Source organism: Elephas maximus, chromosome 20 (assembly GCF_024166365.1).
Source record: "Elephas maximus indicus isolate mEleMax1 chromosome 20, mEleMax1 primary haplotype, whole genome shotgun sequence".
NCBI classification, from domain to species: domain Eukaryota; kingdom Metazoa; phylum Chordata; class Mammalia; order Proboscidea; family Elephantidae; genus Elephas; species Elephas maximus.
The window spans coordinates 55,197,707-55,223,442 of record NC_064838.1 but is presented as its reverse complement, the minus strand read 5'-3'; the positions used below and the strand labels follow the sequence as shown (position 1 = coordinate 55,223,442).

Here is a 25,736-nt window from a genome sequence, read left to right as displayed (position 1 = left end):
GACAAGCTGTAGCAATCTGCACACCCCTACCACTAAGAAGAATGTAGAACACTTGGTGGGCTTCATTGCATTTGTAACACATTTAATGTGATGCTCTGACTCATTTACTGAGTGACCCAAAGGACTGTCAGGTCTTTTTAGGGTCCAGAGCAAGAGAAGACTTTCCAGTTGGTGCACAATGCAAAGCAAGTAGCTATGAATTTGTTCTTATGACCCAGCATAAGGTCATAAGTAATCAACGGGTGTTTAGCAGATTAGGATACTATACAGAGCAGGAAACATTAAAAGCAAAGTCACAGAGGAGGACATTAGTTCTTGGGAACAAAGACATGTTCTTTACAACGACTAAGTATTCTTCTTTTGACAACTAGCTCTTGGAATACAGCTGTGTCTTGGTAGACAATTAATGCTAACCATGATTTACCAGGCAACCACATGACCTCAACTACTCATCATGAAGTTACCTAATTAGGGTGCTACCTAATTAGTTACCTAATTAGGGTGTTACCTAATCCATCACCCATAAAGTTAGGGATACTCAGCAATGTTTCATCCTAAATGGACATGGTCCATATGGAACTGGAACAAAGGAAGTCTTGCAGGTACAAGTTGTATAGAAAGTGACTCATTCTCCAAGCTTCCTTATCCCTTTCAAACTGTCAATACTATCTGAACTCATTCCTATAGTCTCATGGGGGAGTTCCTTATGATAAACAACTAAGAACAAGGAATACTAGAGTCTAGTTTATAGATGGCTCTGTACAATAAGCAGGCACCAGCTAGTGAACTGCTGTCAAACTAAAGGTGACTCTGAAGGACAATGGCAAAGGCCAAACCTTCCAGGGGGCTAGGGGAAGGTAAGAAATTTGAACTGCACATCTCATTCTCTATTTTGTCTATCTACTGCATCACTTCTCTGGCATTAAAAAATAAAATCCCTAAAAGGTGCTTAAAAAATTTAGGCAACTAAAATTGTCTATTAAGAAAAAGGAGAAAATTAACAATGGCAACCTAAATTTAGAAGCCAAGATGCACCCAGTGCCTACAATGGTTTTATTATAAACTTAAAATAAGAGCCCTGAAACAAGTAATAAATGCTTCTCCTAAATATTACTTCTCATAACCAGGAAAGGTACTTTAAGCACGTAAGGCAGAGAGGTGCATGTTGTGTGATCTACAGGTGCTATTAAGACTACAAAGATTAAGATGTACAGAATCTATTTGTTTACTATGCAAAAGCAACATTTCAATTCATGACTGTCACCTCTATCAGACCCAACAGCACTTTTTATAATACACAAATATTTGATAATGCTACTTTTACTATACGGCAATAAAACTAACAGATTAATACAGCCTAATTTTTTTTTTAATTAAATATAAGCAAATTCAGTCTTGTAATTCAAAATTCAAGAACTACTTCATACCTTCTAAATCAGTAAATTATTTCGCAGGTTTAACAGCTTCATCTCTTTGAAACAGTTAATTCTCTGTATGAATATTTTCTAAAACTTAATTGATCGGAGATAAAAACAACAACTAGCTTAAGGAGTAATTTTATTCATCAACAACTTTCCAAGTTAGCTTTTTATAATGCTGTTGCTACCTATTTGTCTTCATAAAACCAAAGGCTGAGAAGCTTCTTTAGATGCACCAGAATCCCTTTAAAAAGGAGAATTAATTTAACAGTAAAAAGTTTGTTATAAAATAGTGATCTCAGCATAAGATCACAGTTAGAAATGAGGATATGGACATAAAGCCATGAGAACAGGGAAGACTGAAATGAGACAAGGAGAGCAGACTCAGGATGCTATGGACACAAACAACACCAGAAGCTGGTTAAGCTAGAAAATCCTACCATGTTGCAGTTCACAGTTGGACATATGTTATAAGATGTACAGAAGTAAGCTTCTGGTAAGCAAATTAATCTTAAAACAGTCAAATGAGCCTTGAAAGTCAGAAACAATGGTCAGGAATACTGAATTAGGATTACAAGTAAGAAGGAAAAACAAGTGAGAAACTGAATATACAAATGAGCAATGGCCAGACCATTTACAGTTATAGAACTCTGACCCACAATCTCTGCAGCAATTAGCCCGGAATAGTCAGAACTTGGCCAATGACTACCAGTTGCCCTATTTCTTGCCAACTCTTCTAACTCCAAATCAACCAAAAAAGCGAAATATGCTTCCCAATCACATTAGATTCCCCACTTCTACTTAAACTGACACCAGCTTCCCAAAGTCAACAACCTTCGATCAGAGCATAACTGAAGCCTGCCTGCCTCCCACTTTTTTTTAACACAAAGCTTTCCCATTCCCCTGCTTGCCTTTGAATCTCTGCTAAACCCAAGTGATGGTGGTTGACTCCCTTGCTATATCAAGCTCTGAATAATAATGCGAACCTTTTGCGTCTTTTTTACTCAGTTTGGACATGGCTAAGGATTACAACCCTGTTTCTTGTCCAACAGAAGTCTCCTATATCCATCAAATCATTAAAGACTCTAATTTACTGATTCATCCATCATATGTTTCCTGAGTATCTATTATGTGTCAGGCAGTGATCTGAAAATGAGGATCACATAGGTACTAACAGGAGTATTACGGAGTAGTAGCACAAAGGAATAAGTGATGAACATCCTCTGATAGATTATCAATCAACTATAAACCCATTTAATCTTGTTAGTATCTTGCCTATATATCTATCTAGGTACACAGTGGGAGACTTTCTGTCATATGCTTTGCAGAAATAAAGACATGCTATATCCTCTGCATTTCTCTGAAATGCTGATTTGGTGAACTCATGTTGACTTTTACCAAGAATCATGTTCTTTCCTAAAATGTTCAAAAATCATCTGTTCAAATTGAAGCACTTCTAAAACATTCACTTAACTTTAATGCACCTCAGTTATTTTCAAGGTGATATCTTCCTGAACACTAGGCACTAAAGTAGTGAATTAACTGGTTATCTTAATCTGAGCAAAGAGATGTGAAATTTAATCGACAGTTTAAAAGACTGCTATCTTTTCATCTGCAATAATATGTTCTAGTGTGTCTAAGTGTGTATACATATACATTTCATTCTAACTTAGACATCCTTCAGAAAATATCTGCTAATCATGGCTCAGTGAGCTTTGCCTATTTTACTCACAGTATTTAGTATAACTTCTATTACAAAATTGTATTATATGTATGATTGTAAAAATTAAAAATATAAAGAAGTAAAAGCAAAAATAATGTACCAAAATGTACTACTTATCCATATACTGCTGTATAGCCTACCCTTGGGAAGTTTTGCTATGAAAAAGCATAAAGAAATGAGTGGTAATGGGAGGGTTTTCAGGAAATTTTAAGTTCATAAAAATGACTCAGCAGAGAGAAAAAAATTGAAAATTTAGAAGGAATTGCTGCAAAGGGAATTTTATAAAAATCACTGTTTTCATGTGCATCTCTAATGAAAAAAAGTTACTTTAGTAAATACACCAGCAAGTTAAGAATAAAAATGCCAGAGAAATGTTAGACAGGAACTAATATTTATTTATTTATTTATTGTACTTTAGATGAAGGCTTAAAACACAAACCAGCTTCTCATTAAACACTTAGTACACATATGGTCCCCCACATGTCTGTCAGTTTGTCATACTGCGGGGGCTTCTGTGTTGCTGTCATGCTGGAAGCTATGCCACCGGTATTCAGATACCAGCAGGGTCACCCATGGAGGGCAGGTTTCAGATGAGCTTCCAGACTAAGACAGACTACGAAGAAGGACCCAGCAGTCTACTTCTGAAAAGCATTAGCCAGCGAAAATCTTGTGAATGGCAGCTGAACATTGTCTGATATACTACTGGAAGATAAGCACCCCCCCAGGTTGGAAGGCACTCAAAAGATGACTGGGGAAGAGCTGCCTCCTCAAAGTAGAGTCAACCTTAATGATGTGGATGGAGTAAACCTTTTGGGACGTTCGTTTGCTGATGTGGCACGACTCAAAATGAGAAGAAACAGCTGTAAACATCCATTAATAATCGGAACCTGGAATGTACGAACTATGAATCTAGGAAAATTGGAAATCATCAAAAATAAAATGGAATGCATAAACATCGATATCCTAGGCATTACTGAGCTGAAATGGACTGGTATTGGCCATTTTGAATCTGACTATCGTATAGTCTACTATGATGGGAATGACAACTCGAAGAGGAATGGTGTTGCATTCATCGTCAAAAAGAACGTTTCAAGATCTATCTTGAACTATAACGCTGTCAGTGATAGTATAATACCCACACGCCTACAAGGAAGACCAGTTAATACGACTATTATTCAAATTCACGCACCAACCACTAGGGCCAAAGATGAAGAAACAGAAGATTTTTATCAGCTGCTGCAGTCTGAAATTGATCAAACACGCAATCAAGATGCATTGATAATTACTGGCGATTGGAATGTGAAAGTTGGAAACAAAGAAGAAGGATCAGTAGTTGGAAAGTATGGCCTTGGTGACAGAAACAATGACGGAGATCAAATGATAAAATTTTGCAAGACCAACGACTTCTTCGTTGCAAATACCTTCTTTCACCAACATAAACGGTGACTATACACATGGACCTCGCCAGATGGAACACCAGAAATCAAATTGACTGCATCTGTGGAAAGAGACGATGGAAAAGCTCAGTATCATCAGTCAGAACAAGGCCAGGGGCCAACTGTGGAACAGACTATCAATTGCTCATATGTAAGTTCAAGCTGAAACTGAAGAAAATCAGAGCAAGTCCACAAGAGCCAAAATATGACCTCGAGTATATCCCACCTGAATTTAGAGACCATCTGAAGAGTAGATTTGACGCATTGAACACTAGTGACCAAAGACCAGACAAGTTCTGGAATGACATCAAGGACATCATCCATGAAGAAAGCAAGAGGTCACTCAAAAGACAGAAAAGAAAGAAAAGACCAAGGTGGATGTCAGAGGAGATTCTGAAACTTGCTCTTGAGCGTCAAGCAGTTAAAGCAAAAGGAAGAATTGATGAAGTAAAAGAACTGAACAGAAGATTTCAAAGGGCCTCTCGAGAAGATGAAGTATTATAATGACATGTGCAAAGAGCTGGAGATGGAAAACCAAAAGGGAAGAACACGCTCAGCATTTCTCAAGTTGAAAGCACTGAAGGAAAAATTCAAGCCTCGAGTTCCAATAGTGAAGGATTCCATGGGCAAAATATTAAATGATGCAGGAAGCATCAAAAGAAGATGGAAGGAATACACAGACTGATTATACCAAAAAGAATTAGTCGATGTTCAACAATTTCAAGAGGTGGCATATGATCAGGAACCAATGGTACCGTAGGAAGAAGTCCAAGCTGCTCTGAAGGCACTGGCGAAAAACAAGGCTCCAGGAATTGACAGAATATCAATTGAGATGTTTCAACAAACAGATGCAGTGCTGGAGGTGCTCACTCATCTATGCCAAGAAATATGGAAGACAGCTTCCTGGACAACTGATTGGAAGAGATCCATACTTATGCCTATTCTCAAAAAAGGTGATCCAACCAAATGTGGAAATCATAGAACAATATAATTAATATCACACGGAAGCAAAATTCTGCTGAAGATCATTCAGAAACGGCTGCAGCAGTATTTCGACAGGGAGCTGCCGGAAATTCAGGCCGGTTTCAGAAGAGGACGTGGAATCAGGGATATCATTGCTGATGTCAGATGGATCCTGGTTGAAAGCAGAGAATACCAGAAGGATGTTTACCTGTGTTTTATTGATTATGCAAAGGCATTTGACAGTGTGGATCATAACAAACTATGGATAACACTGCGAAGAACGGGAATTCCAGAACACTTAATTGTGCTCATGAGGAACCTTTACATAGATCAAGAGGCAGTTGTTCGGACAGAACAAGGGGATACTGATTGGTTTAAGGTCAGGAAAGGTGTGTGTCAGGGTTGTGTTCTTTCACCATACCTATTCAATCTGTATGCTGAGCAAATAATCCGAGAAGCTGGACTATATGAAGAAGAACAGGGCATCGGGATTGGAGGAAGACTCATTAACAACCTGCATTATGCAGATGACACAACCTTGCTTGCTGAAAGTGAAGAGGACTTGAAGCACTTACTAAAGAAGATCAAAGACCACAGCCTTCAGTGTGCATTACACCTCAACATAAAGAAAACAAAAATCCTCACAACTGGACCAATGAGCGACATCATGATAAATGGAGAAAAGATTGAAGTTGTCAAGGATTTCATTTTACTTGGATCCACAATCAACAGCCATGGAAGCAGCAGTCAAGAAATCAAAAGACACATTGCATTGGGCAAATCTGCTGCAAAGGACCTCTTCAAAGTGTTGAAGAGCAAAGTTGTCACCCTGAAGACTAAGATGCTCCTGACCCAAGCCATGGTATTTTCAATCGCATCATATGCATGTGAAAGCTGGGCAATGAATAAGGAAGACCAAAGAAGAGCTGACGCCTTTGAATTGTGGTGTTGGTGAAGAATATTGAATATACCATGGACTGCCAAAAGAACGAACAAATCTGTCTTAGAAGAAGTACAACCAGAATGCTCCTTAGAAGCAAGGATGGCGAGACTGCGTCTTACAAACTTTGGACATGTTGTCAGGAGGGATCAGTCCCTGGAGAAGGACATCATGCTTGGCAGAGTACAGGATCAGTGGAAAAGAGGAAGACCCTCAATGAGGTGGATTGACAACAGTGGCTGCAACAATGAGCTCAAGCATAACAACAATTTTAAGTACGGCGCAGGACCGGGCAGTGTTTCGTTCTGTTGTGCATAGGGTCGCTATGAGTCGGAATAGACTCGACAGCAACTAACAACAACAACAACACACACACATTGTTTTATGACATTGGTTAACAACCCCAGGACATAACAATACTCTCCCTTCTCGGCCCTGGGTTCCCTATTACCAGCTTTCCTGTCCCCTCCTGCCTTCTAGTCTCTGCCCCTGGGCTGGTGTGTTTTTAGTCTTCCTTGTTTTATGGGCCTGTCTAATCTTTGGCTGAAGGGAGAACCTCAGGAGTGACTTCATTACTGAGCTAAAAGTGTGTCCAGGGGCCATACTCTCAGGGTTTCTCCAGTCTCTGTCAGACCAGTAAGTCTGGGTTTTTTTTTTTTAGTTGAAGAGTTTTGTTCTACATTTTCTCCACCTCTGTCCAAGACCCTCTATTGTGATCCCTGTCAGAGCGGTCAGTGGTGGTAGCCAGGCACCATCTTCTTGTACTGGACTGTCTGGTGAATGCCATGGTAGTTGTGGTCCATTAGTCCTCTGGACTAACATTTCCCTTGAATTTTTAGTTTTCTTCATTACCCCTTGCTCCCGAAGGAGTGAGAACAGCGGAGTATCTTAGATGGCTTCTCTCAGGCTTTTAAGACCCAGATGCTACTCACCAAAGCAGAATGTAGAACATTTTCTTTACAAACTTGTTGCTGTTAGGTGCCATCGAGTTGGTTCCTACTCATTGCGACCCTATGCACAACAAAACAAAACACTGCCTGGACCTAAGCCATCCTTAAAATAGTTGTTATGCTTGAGCTCATTGTTGCAGCCACTATGTCAATCCACCTCATTGAGGGTCTTCCTCTTTTCTGCTGACCCTGTACTCTGCCCAGCATGATGTGCTTCTCCAAGGACTGATCCCTCCTGACAACATGTCCAATGTATGTAAGATGCAGTCTCGCCATCCTTGCTTCTAAGCAGTATTCTGGTTGTACTTCTTCTAAGACAGATTTGTTCGTTCTTTTGGCAGTCCATGGTATATTCAATATTCTTCACCAACACCACAATTCAAAGGCATCAGCTCTTCTTTGGGCTTCCTTATTCGTTGTCCAGCTTTCACATGCATATGATGCAATTGAAAATACATGGCTTGGGTCAGGAGCATCTTAGTCTTCAGGGTGACAACTTTGCTTTTCAACACTTTGAAGAGGTCCTTTGCAGCAGATTTGCCCAATGCAATGCGTCTTTTGATTTCTTGACTGCTGCTTCCATGGCTGTTGATTGTGGATCCAAGTAAAATGAAATCCTTGACAACTTCAGTATGGACTGCACCTCAACATAAAGAAAACAAAAAATCCTCACAACTGGACCAATGAGCAACAGCATGATAAGCAGAGAAAAGATTGATCTTCATAAATTACATTATGCCAACTGAGCTAGACATTCCCTGAGACCATGCTCTCCACAGCAATCAGCCCAGCAGTTCTGTCCCTCAGGGAGTTTGGATGTATCTATGGAGCTTCCATGACCTTGCCTTGTACAAGTTGTGCTGGCTTCCCTAGAATTGTCTACTGTGTTACTCTTCTCCAAAGTTAGCACTTATCTATTGTCTTATTTAGTGTTTTTCCATCCCCACCCCTCCCCTCCCTCATAACCATGAAAGATTGTTTTTTTCTGTGTGTAAACCCTTTCATGAGGTTTTACACTAATGGTCTCCTACAATATCTGTCCTTTTATGATTGACTTATTTCACTCAGCATCCATGTTATGTGATGCTTTGCAGATTCATCATTCTTCACTGTTGTGTAATATTCGATTGTGCGTATGTACCATAGCTTGTTTACCCATTCATCTGTCAATGGACATCTAGACTGTTTCCATCTTTTTGCAATTGTGAACAATGCTGCGATGAACATGGGTGTGCGTATGTCTATTCATTTGATGACTCTTATTTCTCTAGGATAGCGGGACTGCTGATCATATGGTATTTCTATTTCTAGTTTTCTAAGGAAGTGCCATTACCATTTTTCCAAAATGATTGTATCATTTTGCATTCCCACCAGCAGTGCATAAGAGTTCTGATCTCCCCACAGCCTCTCCAACATTTGTTATTTCCTGTTTTTTTGTTGTGTGCCAGTAATGTCAGGGGTGAGATGGTAACTCAGTGTGGTCTTGGGATTTGCATTTCTCTAATGGCTAATGATCACGAGCATTTCCTCAACTATCTGTTAGCCACTCTAAATGTCTTCTCTGGTGAAGTGTTTGTTCATTTTCTTTGCCAATTTTTTAATTGGATTATTTGTCTTTTTTGTTGTAGAGGTGCTGGATTTTTCTATAGGTTTTAGAGATTAGACCTTTGTCTGATCTGTAATAGCCAACAATTTCTTCCCAGTCTGTAGGTTCTCTTTTTACTCTTTGGTGAAGTCTTTTGATAAGTATAAGTATTTAATTTTTGGAAGATCCCAGTTATCTAATTTATCTTCTGCAGTTTGTGTGTTGTTGGTTATGGTTTGTATCCTGTTAATGCCGGGAATTAGCATCTTTAGTGCTGGTCCTGTTTTTTCTTCTATAAACATTATAGTTTTGGGCTTCATTTTTAGGTCTTTGGTCCACTTTGAATTAGTTTTTGTGCGTGGTGTGAGGCATGGGTCCTGTTTCATTTTTTTGCAGACGGACATCCAGTTCTGCCAGTACCATTTGTTAAAAAAAGACTGTCTTTTCCCCATTTGATGGACTTTTGAGCTCTTGTTAAAGATCTGGTGACCGTAGGTGAATGGGTTTACATCTGGGTTCTCAATTCTGTTCCACTGGTCAATGTATCTCTCGTTGTACCAGTAACAGGCTGTTTTGACTACCATAGCTGTATAGTAGGTTTTGAGGTCAGGTAGTGTGAGTCCTCCCTATTTTATTCTTCTTCTTCAATACTGCTTTACTTATTCGGGGCTTCTTCCCTTTCCATACAAAGTTAATGAGTTCTGTCATCTCTTTAAAGAATGTTGTTGGTATCTGAATCAGGATTGGAAGCAACTAATATTTAAATGGGTGCTACTGTCATGTGCTCTCTGCAGCACACATGTATCCCTGATGTGCATCCTCACACACACACTCACCCCAATTTGAAATAAGACTCTCAAATATGAGAGTGAAGGCAATATCCAAAGAATAATGTAAGCATAAATAATTCCTGCAGCGGACACTGATAAGGGGAGTATGTCACTGGTCTATCTGTAATACGTGCTATCTCCTAAGATGAATTTGGTCCGTTGTAAGACATTGCCCTGGATTTATAGGCTTGTTTTCTGGGGCAAAGATTTGTTTTTTCAATTAAACGGAAACTTGACAGGAGATGAGTGAAACTGACAACTCTTGAACCTACTGGAGTTAGTTATTCCTAATTCAAATCGTATCATTAATTTCCCACAAGTTAAAACAACATACTATGTTTCATAATGCAATATGTAATTTTCTCACTGAAACTGTACTAAAAGTAGCAACTACACTTAAATCATTTTTAAAATGAGAAAATCAGGTATCAAGAAACACGTTAAAAGGTAACTGGAAGTATGAAAATAAATTTCCAAATGTAGCCTATTTCAGCAATTTCACACCCCGGCAGACAATCAAAGAAAAAAAACTACAAGCTCTTCAGCACCAGAGCACAAGTTTTTCAAGAACAAACCCAGTGCCATCGAGTCAATACCGACTCTTAGTGATCCTATAGGACAGAGTAGAACTGCTCCATAGAGTTTCCAAGGAGCACCTGGTAGATTTGAACTGCTAACCCTTTGGTTAGCAGCCGTAGCACTTAACCACTAAGCCACCATGGTTTCGAGAAGCAGCTGATATACCCTAAGAGACACTGAGTACTCAAGGTCACATTCTCTACAAGTGTGGCCTGGTGTAATGGATAAGGAACATGACAGAAAACACAGTAAATGGGCTCTGATTCGGAGGTTCTCGTTCCTACCAAAACATTGCAAGAGTCCCAAAGTCCCGGTCCTGCTGCTTTAACCAAGTATTGGAAAGACATCCAGGAAAACATAACCATTTTAATCCACAGCACCACCTATGTAGTATTCCTGCCCAAAATTTGTAACCTGAATTTAATCATAAGAAAACAATTAGACAAACACAGGCTGAGATCCCTGCCTGTTGTCTACAGAACAACTGGACTGGGCCAACAATGTCAATGTCATGAAAGGAAAAACAAAGGCTGGGGAACTGTTGTAAATTTTAAAAAGGATTATAAATTACATGACCATCAAATACAATAAATTCTTGACTGGATCCTGAATTCTCCTCAAAAAAAAAAAAAAGGCTATAAAGGGCATTCTTGGGACAATTAAGGACATTTGAATATGGACTGTTATAAATTGAATCGTGTCCCCCTAAAATGTGTGTTGTAAATCCAAACCCCTATACCTGTGGCTATAATCCCACTTGGGAATGGGTTTTCTCTGCTATGCTAATGAGGAAGTATTAACGTATGGTGTGTTTCAAGTCAATTTCTTTTGAGATATAAAAGAGCAGATTCAGCATGCGAAAAAGCACAAACAGAAGGGGAGACACATGCCACATGATTGCAACCTAGGAATAGAAGCTGAAAAGAGAACAGGACCTTCCCCGAGAGCAGGCAGAGAAAGAGAACCTTCTCCTAGAGCTGGCAACCTGTATTCGGACTTCTAGCCTCCTTAACTGTGAAAAAAAAATTTCTGTTCGTTAAAGTCACTCACTTCTGGTATTTCTGTTACAGCAGCACTAGATAACTAAAACATAGACTACATATTTTATAATACTATTGTATTCATGTTAATTTCCATTAAGTGTAATAATTATACTGTGGTTATATAGGAGAATATCCTTTTTCTTAGGAGATATATACTGCAGTATTTAGCACTGAAGTGTTAGGCTGTCTGAAACATGCTCAAGCGAAAAAGGAGGGGGGTGAGCAGAGAATGTGAATACGATACGGCAAAAATATTGACGACTGGTGAAACTAGGAAGTGTATGTTTATGGACGTTCTTTGTTTTATTCTTGTAACTTCTCTGTAGATTTGAAATTTTTCAAAATATAAAGTTGGATAAAAAGAGTTCAGAGGATATTTTTGCAAAAAAGATTACACAGACGAATTATCCCCAAACCATAGATATTGTCATTTGCCATTCAGTTACAGTCATGAGGGCCATAACTTTAGTCCTTTACATTGTTCTCTACTTTTTTTTCTTTCATTCTCTCTCAAATTTCTTCTAATCAGGCTTTTACTCCAATCACTCCATTCAAATTGTTCATATCAATATCTCCAATAACCTCCTAATAGTCAATTCTTTGTCCTCATCTTACTCAACCTCAAAAGTACCAGACATGTTTGATTAGTCTCTTCACTTGGCCTCTAAGACATTATTGTCTCATTTCTCTTTTTTTTTTTCCTCTATCTATCTCACTGGCCACAACTTTTCAGCCTCTTTTGATTGATTTGCCTCTTTCTCCTACATGTAAATACTATATAGGTCCCTAGGATTCTGTCTTCACCTAACTTCTCCATCTATACTAACTCCTTTACTGTTCTCTTCCAGCCCATAGCTTAAAAAAAAAAAAAGTTGCCACAGAGCTGATTCTGACTCATGGTAACCCCATGTGTGTAACAGAAGAACTGTGCTGTATAGGGTTTTCAGTGTCTGATTTTTCAGAAGTAGATCATCAGGCCTTTCTTCTGAGGACTTGAACCTCCAACCTTTCAGTTAGTAGCCAAGCATATTATCATGTCTCTAGCCACAATGTTTCCCAAAAATCTCCAGATTCATATAGCCAACTGCCTATGTAACATCTCTAGTTGGATATCTAAGAGTCATTTCAAATACGACATGTCCAAAATTAAATTATTTGATTTCTTCCCCAAAACAGGCCGTTTCCCAAACTTCCCCATCTCTAGGAATGGCAACTACATTCATAGAGTTTTTCAGCCTAAAAACCCTGGAGTAATCCTCAATTCATCTATATGCTACCAGGTCTATATGCTACTTGATAAACTATTGATATCAACAGGTTTGCTTTGGCTTTATATATTTTAAAAAAAAAAAAAACCTGTTGATTCCAACTCATAGCAACCCTACAGGAGAGAGAATTGCCCCAGAGGGTTTCCAAGGAGCAGCTGGTGGATTCAAACTGTCAACCTACTGATTAAATGCCAAGCTGTTAACCACTGACTACCAGGTCTCTTGGCTTTATATACCATCAGCAAATCCAATCAGCTCTAACTCCTAAATATATAAAGCACGTTACCATTTCTTACCACCCCCACTAAACACCTGAGTCAAGCCATCAATATATCTTGCATGGACTACTGGAATCTCTCACATGATCTCTCTGCTTCTGTCCTTGCTCCACTATAGCTGTAGTCTCAACAAAGCAGTCCAGAATAACTTTTAAATTTATTTAACACCATTTGTCTTCCCTATCTGAAGGCCGTTAAAGGCTTCCTGGCTCATAAAATTAAAAAAAAAAATGCTAAATAAAACCTAAAGCCCCTAACACGGGCTACAAGGCCCTACAACATTCAGCTCCTTGTTACCTCTCTGAGTTCATCTCTTTTTATTGTCCTCATGCCACATACTCCATTATAGCCAAACTGCATGTGCCTTCCTATGTTTTGAACACGACATGCATACCCCACATGTAAAGCAAGAAAATAAGGTAGAGAAAAAAAACAGGAATTAATAGTATTCAAGGGCCTGATAGAGAAACAAGAGTCTAAGAAGGAAAATGACAAAGTCAGGTCAAAGAGGAAGAATGAAAATAATACTCACATAAACCCAGAGAGAAAAAATGGTTATTAAAACGAGAAGCATCATCAAAGGAATATTAAGAGTGGAGAAAAGAGGAAGGAGGAGACCATAACTTACAAATACCATAAGGAAGAAAATAAAAACATCATGAATAGATAAAACACGAACTACATTAACTGTTACAGTGGCTATTTCAGGACGGGAGTATTATGAATGCATTTAATCCTTCTTCAAATTTCCTTTGTATTTTCAGAGGTTTGTTTCTGCTTTATAATGTTTTATAGAAAAATGTTACTTCTTAAATAGAAAAAAAAAAACAGAGAACAGTCAACATTATCAAATGCATCAGTATTTCGCAACATTATTTTTACATCAGAAAAATACAATCTAAAAAAGGAGAAACTGGATTCGCAAATTACAAGATCACTGATCATCTTAGAGTGAGCAGATTTTATACTTAGTAGGTCTGATATAATGTTGACAATGTTCCACTGCTATTCCTAAGATTTTCACTGGCTAATCCTTTTCAGAAGCAGACTGCCGAGTCCTTCTTCCTTATGAATAGCAGCGGAACACTGTCTGATATAGTGCTGGAAAACGAGCCTCCCAGGTTGGAAGGCACTCAAAAGATGACTGGGGAAGAGCTGCCTCCTCAAAGTAGAGCCGATCTTAATGACATGGATGGAATAAAGTTTTCAGGACCTTCATCTGCTGATGTGCCATGACTCAAAATGAGAAGAAACAGCTGCAAACATCCATTAATAATCGGAACCTGGAATGTACTAAATATGAACCTAGGAAAATTGGAAATTGTCAAAGATGAAAACGAACGCACAAACGTCAACCCTAGGCATTACTCAGCTAAAATTGACTGGTATTGGTCATTTTGAATCAGACAATCATATAGTCTACTACGCTGGGAATGACAACTCGAAGAGGAATGGTGTTGCCTTCATCGTGAAAAGAACATTTCAAGATTTATCCTGAAGTACAATGCTGTCAGTAATAGGATAATATCCATACACCTACAAGGAAGACCAGCAATACAGCTATTATTCAAATTTACGCAAGAACCACTTATAGCCAAAGATGAAGAAATAGAAGATTTTTATCAGCTGCTGCAGTCTGACATTGATCAAGCATGCAATCAAGATGCATTGATAACTACGAGCAATTGGAATGGGAAAGTTGGAAACAAAGAAGAAGAATCAGTAGTTGGAAAATATGGCCTTGGTGACAGAAACAACGCCGGAGATCTAATAATAGAATTTTCCAAGACCAATGACTTCTTCGTTGCAAATACCTTCTTTCACCAACATGAACGGTGACTATACACATGGACCTCGCCAGATGGAACACACAGAAATCAAATTGACTACATCTGTGGAAAGAGACGATGGAAAAGCTCCATATCATCAGTCAGAACAAGGCCAGGGGCCAACTGTGGAACACACCATCAACTGCTCACATGCAAGTTCAAGGTGAAACTGAAGAAAATCAGAGCAAGTCCATGAGAGACAAAATATGACCTTTAGCGTCTATCACACCTGAATTCAGAGACCATCTGAAGAACAGATTTGACACACTGAACACTACTAACCAAAGACCAGACGAGTTGTGGAATGATATCAAGGACATCATCCATGAAGAAAGCAAGAAGTCACTGAAAAGACAGGAAAGAAAGAAAAGACCAAGATGGATGTCAGAGGAGACTCTGAAACTTGCTCTTGAGCGTCGAGCAGTTAAAGCAAAAGGAAGAATTGATGAAGTAAAAGAACTGAACAGAAGATTTCAAAGGGCCTCTCGAGAAGATGAAGTATTATAATGACATGTGCAAAGAGCTGGAGACGGAAAACCAAAAGAGAAGAACACGCTCGGTGTTTCTCAAGCTGAAAGAACTGAAGGAAAAATTCAAGCCTCGAGTTGCAATAGTGAAGGATTCCATGGGGGGAAATACTGAACGATCCAGGAAGCATCAAAAGAAGATGGAAGGAATACACAGACTCATTATACCAAAAAGAATTAGTCGATGTTCAACAATTTCAAGAGGTGGCATATGATCAGGAACCTATGGTACTGAAAGAAGAAATCTAACCTGCTCTGAAGGCAATGGTGAAAAACAAGGCTCCAGGAATTGATAGAATATCAATTGAGATGTTTCAACATCAGATGCAGCGCTGGAGGTGCTCACTCGTCTATGCCAACAAATATGGAAGACACCTTCCTGGCCAACTGAGTGGAAGAGATCCATATTTATGCCTATTCCCAAGAAAGGTGATCCAACCAAATGTGGAAATTACAGAACAATATCATTAATATCACACACAAGCAAAATTCTGCTGAAGATCATTCAAAAACAGCTGCAGCAGTATATCGACAGGGAACTGCCAGAAATTCAGGCCAGTTTCAGAAGAGGATGTGGAACCAGGGATATCATTGCTGATATCAGATGGATCCTGGCTGAAAGCAGAGAATACCAGAAAGATGTTTACCTGTGTTTTATTGACTAAGCAAAGGCATTCGACTGTGTGGATCAAAACAAACTATGGATAACACTGCGAAGAACGGGAATTCCAGAACACTTAATTGTGCTCATGAGGAACCTTTACATAGATCAACAGGCGGCTGTTCAGACAGAACAAGGGGATACTGATTGGTTTAAAGTCAGGAAAGGTGTGTGTCAGGGTTGTGTTCTTTCACCATACCTATTCAATCTGTATGCTGAGCAAATAATCCGAGAAGCTGGACTATATGAAGAACGGGGTGTCGGGATTGGAGGAAGACTCATTAATCTGCATTATGCAGATGACACAACCTTGCTTGCTGAAAGTGAAGAGGACTTGAAGCACTTACTAATGAAGATCAAAGACCACAGCCTTCAGTATGGATTTCATCTCAACATAAAGAAAACAAAAATCCTCACAACTGGACCAATGAGCAACATCATGATCAAAGGAGAAAAGATTGAAGTTGTCAAGGATTTCATTTTACTTGGATCCACAATCAACAGCCATGGAAGCAGCAGTCAAGAAATCAAAAGACACGTTGCATTGGGCAAATCTGCTGCAAAGGACCTCTTCAAAGTGTTGAAGAGCAAAGATGTCACCCTGAAGACTTAGGTGCGCCTGACCCAAGCCATGGTACTTTCAATCGCATCATATGCATGTGAAAGCTGGAAAATGAATAAGGAAGACTGAAGAAGAGTTGACGCCTTTGAACTGTGGTGTTGGTGAAGAATATTGAATATACCATGGACTGCCAAAAGAATGAACAAATCTGTCTTAGAAGAGGTACAGCCAGAATGCTTAGAGGCAAGGATGGCAAGACTGCATCTTATATACTTTGGACATGTTGTCAGGAGGGATCAGTCCCTGGAGAAGGACATCATGCTTGGCAGAGTACAGGGTCAGCGGAAAAGAGGAAGACCCTCAACGAGGTGGATTAACACAGTGGCTGCAACAATGAGCTCAGGCATAACAATGGTTGTAAGGATGGCTCAGGACTGGGCAGTGTTTGGTTCTGTTGTGCACAGAGTCGCTATGAGTCGGAACCAAATCAACAGCACCTAGCAACAACAGGTCTAATATAGATTAAACTGTGTCCTCCAAAAAGATACGCTGAAGTTCTAACCCCTGCACAGGTGAGTGTGACACTACTTGGGAAAATAAGGTTTTTCTTTGCAAATACTATAGGTAAATTAAACAACGTCATGCCACAGTAGGGTGGGTCCTAATATTCTAATCCCTTCAGAGTGGTTTCTTATAAAAAGGGAGATGCACACAGAGAGGGTGATGGAAGACAGACGCCATGTGATCACAGGGTTAGATGCATCTATAAGCAGCACGGGAAGGCCATGGATTGCCAGTAGCCACCAGAAACAGGAGAGAGGCAAAGCCTCCAGAAGGAATCAACATTACTAACACCTTGATTTGGATTTCCAGCCTCCAAAAATGTGAGAAAATTTCTGTTTTTTAAACCACCCACTTTGTGGTATTCTGTTATGTCTTACTAGGAAATTATGGCAAAGTTAAAATGGATGGAACTGATGAAAGCGAAGGAAATTTACAGCATTTCAACACCGTGGCAAAGTATAACCTGTCATATCATCTATTCACAATGCTGCAAAGCATCAGTCTATGAAGAGTTGTCTTCTCTATCTTTTTATTTATTTCTCTCTCTTAGTTCATGAATAGAGCAATTAAGTATTTTGGATTTTGGTATAGTTTCTGATAACTAGAGAAAACTGAGATAAGGTACTTCAAAAGAATTATTCAAGTAAGTCAGGTAAGATAACAAAGTACTTTGAAAGGATAAGGAAATTTGCTTAAAATAATTTGTAGCTTTAAAAAACAGACTTTTGTTTTCTTTGCAATTTAGAGTGATAAACTTACTGTTTTTATAAAAATAAAATAGAATCATTATTTTCAAAGTTTGCACAGTACAGAAAAATACAAAGACAAAAAACAGTAATCACAAAATTCCACCAGAAATAATTATGAACATTATTTCCAAATTCTCCCTGTGTGGGGGCATGGCATAGGGTAAAAAAGAGAGGGAAATACATCCTATTTTAAAAGTAAATTATTAATCTACTGGACTGGTTGAGACTGGAGGACTCCCTGAGACTGCTGCCCTGAGACACTCTTCATACCATGAACCAAAACTAACGTGAGGTCACCTTGTAGCTAAATAACAGACTGGCTCACAAAATAATGAATATCACCCATAAGTACTGTGCTCCTTTGAAAAACCTGTATGAGATCAAAAGGTCAATAAGTACTTTAAAAGAAAGATGAACTAGATTAATGGAAATGGAACAACCAAAATGGAAATAATGAGAGTTTCATGCACTGTGAAGAATGTAACCCATGTCGCTGAACAACCTGTGTAGGAACTGTTGAATGGGAACCTGTTTTAGATTGCACTGGTCCTCCAAAAATATGTGTCAACTTGGCTAGGCCATGATTCCCAGTATTGTGTGACTGTCCACCATTTTGTCATCTGATATGATTTTCCTATATGTTGTAAATCCTACTCTCCATTATATTAATGAAGCAGGATATAAGGCAGTTATGTTAATGAGGAAGGACTCAATCTAGGAGATTAGGTTGTGTCTTAAATCAATCTCTTTTGAGACATAAAAGAGAGAAGCGATCAGAGAGACATGTGGACCTCATACCATTAAGAAACAACAGCCAAGAGAATAGCACATCCGTTGGACCCGGGGTTCCTGCACTGAGAAGCTTCTAGACTGAAAAAGATTGATGACAAGGACCTTCCTGCAGAGCTGACAGAGAGAGAAAGCCTTTCCCTGGTAGTGGTACCCTGAATTCAGACTTCTAGCCTCCTAAACTGTAAGAGAATAAATTTCTCTTGTTAAAGTCATCTTTTCTGCTATAACAGCAGTAGATAACTAAAACACAATGTAAACAGCTGTGTCAACATTCACCGAAAACACAATAAAATATTTTAAAAAATTAAACTATTAAACTTCTACTTCAATATAACAGAAAAATTAAACTCTTAAACTTGAGATAAGCCTCCAATCTCCAGAAGAGAAAGGATTACTAAAAGATCTCTGCATGGTTTAAAAAAAAAAGTTTGTAAAAATCATTAAGACACTTGAATCTTTTAATCTTAACTCCATTTCTACTTCAGTCAAATAACTCCATAGAAGATGAGACAGTTTTCATTTTTAAACTTCTTCTCGTTTTTCCTCCCATCACCTTCATATTACTTTTGATTACATTAATTTTAATTTATCAGGGTTCATAATCATAGTCGACCCAGTTGCTAAGTCTTAGCTCCACTTTTAAAAGAATTCAGTGATCATCACCACACAATTTACAATGGGTTCTCCAATCCAGTCCTGTATTTTTTAATTTATCTTTTGACCAGCTGAACTCATATTTAAATAGCTTTTTGTTTCTGTATTTATTTTTCCAGGAAGGGCTGAGGGATAGTATATGATCTGAGTATCTTTTTTTTCCCCTGTTTGAAAATATCTAACTTAGGCTTTAATATGGACAATCTGACTGAATACAATATTTACTTTTCTTCATTCTTTTTTCTATTTGCTCCTCAGGCTCAATTGCTCTATCTTCAAATTCACTAATTTTTTTCTTCTGCCAATTTGAATCTGTGGTGAGCCTCTCCAGTGAATTTCTGTTATTATACTTCTCAGTTCTAGTATTTCTGTTTAGTTCTTTTTTAAAACTTCTACCACTTTATTGGGTTTGGGACCACTTTACTGACATTCGTGTCTTGTTTCTGTATCATTTTCCTAACTTCCTTTATTTCTTTGTCTGTTTTCCTTTAACTCTTTGAGTATATTTAGTATTGTTGCTTTAAAGTCTTTGTCTAATAGTCCACTATCTGTCCTTCCTCAGGGATAGTTCCTATCACTTCATTTTGGTCCTATGCATGGGCCATCTTCTCCTGTTTCTTCATATGCCTTGTTACTTTTTGTTGAAAAGGGGACAATTAACTATTATATTGTGGTAGCTCTGGAGATTAACTTCTTATCCTTCCCTAGGATTTTCTCTTCTTCTTTATTATTGTTGTTGTTATAAACTGCTGAAGGTTGAAGTTTTCCACTTCAACACCAGACTCCCTTGCCTTGGTGCACCTGCTGTGGCCACTTCACCACTGGCCTCACTGCTTGGAGATGCAGGCTGTCACTTTTCACAATTACACTCCTTGAATAAGGGTGCTGGCTGTGTTGCTCCAGCGCCAGAGTGTCTACCTTGTAGTGCCTGGTATGGCCACTTCACCACTAGGCTTCCTGACTGGTGATGCCAGCTATGCCACTCCAGCAACAGACTCCCCACTGGGAAGTACCCGCTGTGCCACTCCAGCACCAGACTCCCTGTCCAAAATCACCAACTACCACCAACTCACCACTAGACTCTCACCTGTGAGTGGCCGCTGTTGTAGATTCTCCATGAGAATTCCTGCCTTGAAGTGCCAGCTCTGCTGCTCCAACACCAGACACATCACCTGGGAGCATCAGTTGTGGAGTTCTGCATCAGACTCCCCTCCAGGAAGCAACATCTGGTGCAGAATCACCACAAGACTCCCTGCCTGGGAGTGCCAGCTTTGGAGCTCTAGCACCAGACTATCCACCTGGGAACAGCAGCTGTCTCAGATTTACCATGGGACTTCTCTCCAGCCCCAGACTCCCCACTCCCCACCAGGGAGCTACAGCTGCTGTATACACACCATGAAACTCGCCATCCAAGAGCACAGCTGTGGAGCTCCAGTTCCAGACTCCCTGCCTGGAAGTGGCAAGTGAAACAGACTCACTTCCGGTGTCCTCACCTGGGAGCGCTAGCTGTAGCTGTTTCACCAATAGGCTCCCTGCCTGGAGGCATTGGCTGTGCTGTTCCTATGAACATTTTCCCACTAGTGGCAATTGGTTCCAGCCTCTAGTTTCTATCGGCAGTCCTATAAACAGCTTCATTGCCTTTTCTCATACATATCAGCAGCAACCATATGATGTCCCCTCCTCAGATGTTTGACCTCCAGTGTCTCAAAAGCCATCCTTCAAGCTCCTAGGTTCTGGTATCCAAGACCCTTATCTTTTGCATTCCTGGCCATGAGAACTTAGGCTACTTTTTGCAATTACTGTCTCTGGGTTACATCAGTATATTCTCTTTCACTCCACAAATGTGTAAACAATTCCGTATATTAAATCCCACTTCTTAAAATCACCCATATAGTTTCTATTTTCTTGACTAAACACTGACAGATAAGAAGATTACTCTGATGCTTCTTTATCCTCTGGTCAAAAAAAATTATTTCTCATACAAAAAGCTATCTTAGTTGAAAATTATACATACTTTAAAATTTGTGATTTAAAATGATGAGTTTTTTAAATAAAATAATTTTATTATATATTTCTTATATTTTAAAATAGGAAAAAATCATAAAGGACTAAAAAAATCACATTATCAACACACAAAGAGTTAACGTTTCGATGCATTTACTTTTTGTCTCTTTTCCATGCAGAGGGATCTTTTATTTTTTCACATCTGTGATCATACTGATTATCCCCTTTGTATACCATCTTTCATCCTTAAAGTATGCCTTTTTTTCAATGTCTACTACTAAAAAAATTTTTTTAATTAAAAAAGCCCCCTTATTTTGACATACAAGAAAAAAAACAGCACATTTATTTCTAACTCTTCTACTATTCTAAATGGTTATGCTCAAAACGGTACATACTAAAAAAAAAAAAAAAATTCACACCAACTCAGGTTATTTCTCCAGTATACAGAAAAACAGGTTAAAGCTGTCATTATTTTAAGAAAAAGGGATTTTCTCAGAATAATACATAATAAAGCACGCATATTTTTGCCAGAAAATAATGTCAATGCCATATTTTACCCAATCAACAAAAATAAAATAAAAAAAAGCTTTCCTCTACAACCCATAAAAATTGTAAATAAGTTTATAAAGGCCAACTACTCACCCCCTATTACTAACAATTGCCTTTTTCAAGTGAATGTAATTTGCAGGAAAGATCCCCTGTAAAAGAGAAAAAAAATTTCATTAGAAAAAGGAAATTGTGATTAATACCTCATATATACAAAAATAGCAGCCAGATCTCTACATGGAAATACTCTACCATCAATATACTAAATCTCTTTACTGTAGCAACCACTTTGAATATTAGTGAAAATGCAGAGTTCCACAATGTACATTAGATAAAAACTGCATTGTAGTGGGTAGAGTCTGTCCTCAGGAGAAAACTGTGACCTTAAGGATGCAAAAAAAAAAAAAAGCATTTTGGAGGTATTCCATTAAACCACTCCCAGAACACAGTTTTATGTACACAGCATGGTATGTATCTCTGAAACCAACATCATCATCTAACCAACAAATTACCAATTACCACCTCTGTGCTGCAGCAACAATTCTCAGACCTTGGCTAGCATTTAATTAATCAATTTGGGAGCTTTGAGTCTCTGCGTCTTTCCAAACTCTTTCTGCTTTCGTATTTGCTGTAATTTCAAGTCCTAAGGCATAAAAAGTGCATTCATTTTTAACAACCATTTCAGTTTTTCAATCATTGTTTCACTCCTCGTCCTAATGCATGAAATTTCCCTTCCGATAAAACACAAATGGCCTAAATATTTTTTATACTCTTTGGGCCACAAAACCACCAATAACGAACTCAACTGGTAATACCAAGGCCATTCATTACCTGGATTACAGTAATGCATTATATATAGTGGCTCAGAGTAAAAGAGAACCTATACCAACAGGGAACCCTGTTACGGGAGAATAGAAGTTAAAATAGGATAAAGCACTTAATTGCCTGAATCTGTAACTTAGTTATCTGTAAAGAAAATTTTGATAATATAAATATAAAAACAGACTGGATCAGCAGATGCTTTTGGGAAGACAGAGAAGACATACTTTTTCCTATTTCTCGTGGTAAGTACAATTAAAAAGTCTTGACATTTAAAATCAGAAAACCCGAAAAGGTTACGAGAAGAAGGCAGGCCAGCTAGGGACCTTGACACACAAGAAATAACATGGTGGTGAGTTCCCTGCATTTTCTTTTTGCCTTATATATCCCCTACTTAAAGGTGAAAACACTAGAAACCTAGAAACAAATGAGCTAAAAGTTTGAAAGAACAAATAACTAAAGGAAGTCAGAAGAATGATGTCTGAGCAAAATGATATCAGTAAAGAGATAAATTAGAGAAATGAACCAAAGAGAACATATGGAACTGAAACACACACCTAAAATAAAAAACTCACTATAGGGTTTCAAGAGCAGATTTCAGGAAACAGAAGAGTCCACAAATATGAACATAAGACAATTGAAAGTATTCAGTGTAAGGAGCAGAAAGAAAACAGAATGAAGAAAAGTTAATATAGCCCGAGGGACCTGTGTAACATTATCAAGCATACAAACTACACATTACTGGAGTCTTCAGAATGAAGAGCAAGGAAGAAAGGGGCAGAGAAAACTTTAGAAGAACTAATGGCCAGAAACTTACAAATGTCATGAAAGACGAGAAAATATACATTGAAGAATCTCAACATAGTTGAAACAGGATAAACTAAGAGATTCACACCAACAAATACCAAATTGTCAAAACCCAAACACAAGAACCAAATTTTGAAATCAGCAGCAAGAGGCTTGTCACATACAAAGGATACTCAATTAGATTAACAGTTGATTTCTCCTCAGAAACTATGGATGCCATAAGGTAGCAGGATGACATATTTAAAGTTCTGAAAGAAACTAACACTCAATTAAAAATTCTATATCTATCAAAACTGTATTTCAAGAATGAAGCAGAGAAGCAGAGCCAAGACGGCAGCATTGTTACACGCACCATAACATCCCACTGCACCAAATACCAAAAAAAAGCAACGAAAAAAGGCAGATAACAATCTAGGAACCATGAACATCAAAAAATAATGTCTAAGAACTGATTGAATACTGACTGGGAGGAAAAAGTGAGTGAACACAGTGAACAAGGAGCAGCACAGAACAGAGGAGCTCAGCCAACCATCCCCAGCCTGATGCAGCCACCTTAGGACAAAGCCAGAAGCAAGACTGGGTGAAGAAAACAGCAAGGCAACTTCACGACATTCCCAAAAGGGACAGAGAAATTATACAGACACACACAGAGACAAGCAGAGGCAGAGAGGGAGCCAGGAACCAGAACCAGACATACTCAGGAGAGGTAGCCCCTGACCTTTGAGGCAAGCGGTGTGCACGAGACAGTGGACTTGCAGAGTGTCAGCAGGATGTCCCCCACCTAATCAGTGCAAGGATGGCCTCCATTCCTTGCACTCAAACGGGGAAAAGCACCACTCACTGGTTGCAGCAAACATGAGGTGCCCCGGCACCCACATATTCTAGCCAGGTAGACACACTAGCCTCACTCCATTCCCCTGATCGGAGACAGCAGAGGGTTCCATACCCTGAATGCCTCATCTCACAAGGGGACCACAACACAAGCCTCTCCTCTTTTGCCCTACTCCATCCAATCCCTCCACTACCCCGCCTTGCACATTTGATGAGTGGGTACTACATACGTTCCCATGCATGCACCCAACCGCTATCTACACCCCCTCTAAGAGCCCAGTGGGGGGCAGAGGTGTCAAGACAGCAAGAAAGCCACTCATCACTCCCTCATCCTTGCCCTGCCCGGCAAGGGACAGAGGAGACATGACTACACATGTACCCCCCCTGTGCCACCTCTTTTTCCCTCCCCATGCCCAGCGCAAGACAGAGGAGGCGCTACTGCTAACACATCCACCCAAAATGACTCCCTCCTTCAACCTGCCCAGTGAAGGGCAGAAGAGGTATGACTGCCCTACACCCCTCGGAAGCTCCTTCCACTCTCCCCTCACTAAGCACAAGATGGGAGCGCATGATCGTATGAGCATCCTACTACCACCCCTCCCTCTCTCTCCCTACCTAGTGTGGGCAGAGGCAGGAACGACTCTAAGCACATCCACCCAGTGTGCCTCCATCCCTCACCGCACCCAGTAAGAAGCAGAGATGCCACGACTGCGCGTGTATCCCCCAAAGGCCCTTTCCTCCCTCCCCCTGCCCAGCACAAGGCAGAAGTGGCGCAAGTGCACATACGCCTGCTGCACCTTCCTCCCTCTCCCTGCCTACTAACAAGTGGATGTGTGGTCACTAAGCACACATCTGCCTGTCATTCCTTCCTCCCTCCTCCAACTCAAAAGTATGCGGAGGTAGTACAACTGTGCACACATCAGTCCACCATCCCTCTCTACACACCTCCCCCTTCCAACCAGCAAGGTGATGACCACACCCCCACTTGCCTGCCACACTCACCACACCACAAAAACCACCACTCCTTGCTTCTGACACACCAAAACAAAGGCGGATGGAAGCCAAAGCCCAATCAACTCACCCTCAGCCACCCAGCAAGGCTGGTAAACAGATACCTGAGCTCCCACACTACTCGCCACCCCACAAGCCCAGAGACAGGTACGGGGCACTCCAGTATAGTCAGTCCAGTGACCAGAGCATCACACCAACCATGCTGTCAGGAGTCATCAAAACACACACACAAAAAAACAGGACTCAGCAAACAATTATACAATTAAAAAATAAATGCAATAACCCCTTAATGTCCCAGAGACAAGGGACAATAGCAAACCACCTAAAAAAAGCAGGGCAAGATGGCCCGAGCAAGTAAACAAAATAA

The 25,736-nt window shown here is 39.5% G+C and overlaps 1 protein-coding gene across 5 annotated transcripts in view; it reads right to left on the bottom strand.

Moving 5' to 3' along the window:
* Window positions 1-25,736, bottom strand: part of DOCK3 (dedicator of cytokinesis 3) — a 547,636-nt gene that overhangs the window by 346,523 nt on the left and 175,377 nt on the right. For all 5 annotated transcript variants that reach the window (XM_049861907.1, XM_049861911.1, XM_049861908.1 and 2 more), the window contains exon 4: window positions 21,998-22,053. In XM_049861907.1, coding sequence (XP_049717864.1) covers window positions 21,998-22,053 — 56 coding nt within the window. The remainder of the gene's footprint in view (window positions 1-21,997; window positions 22,054-25,736) is intronic.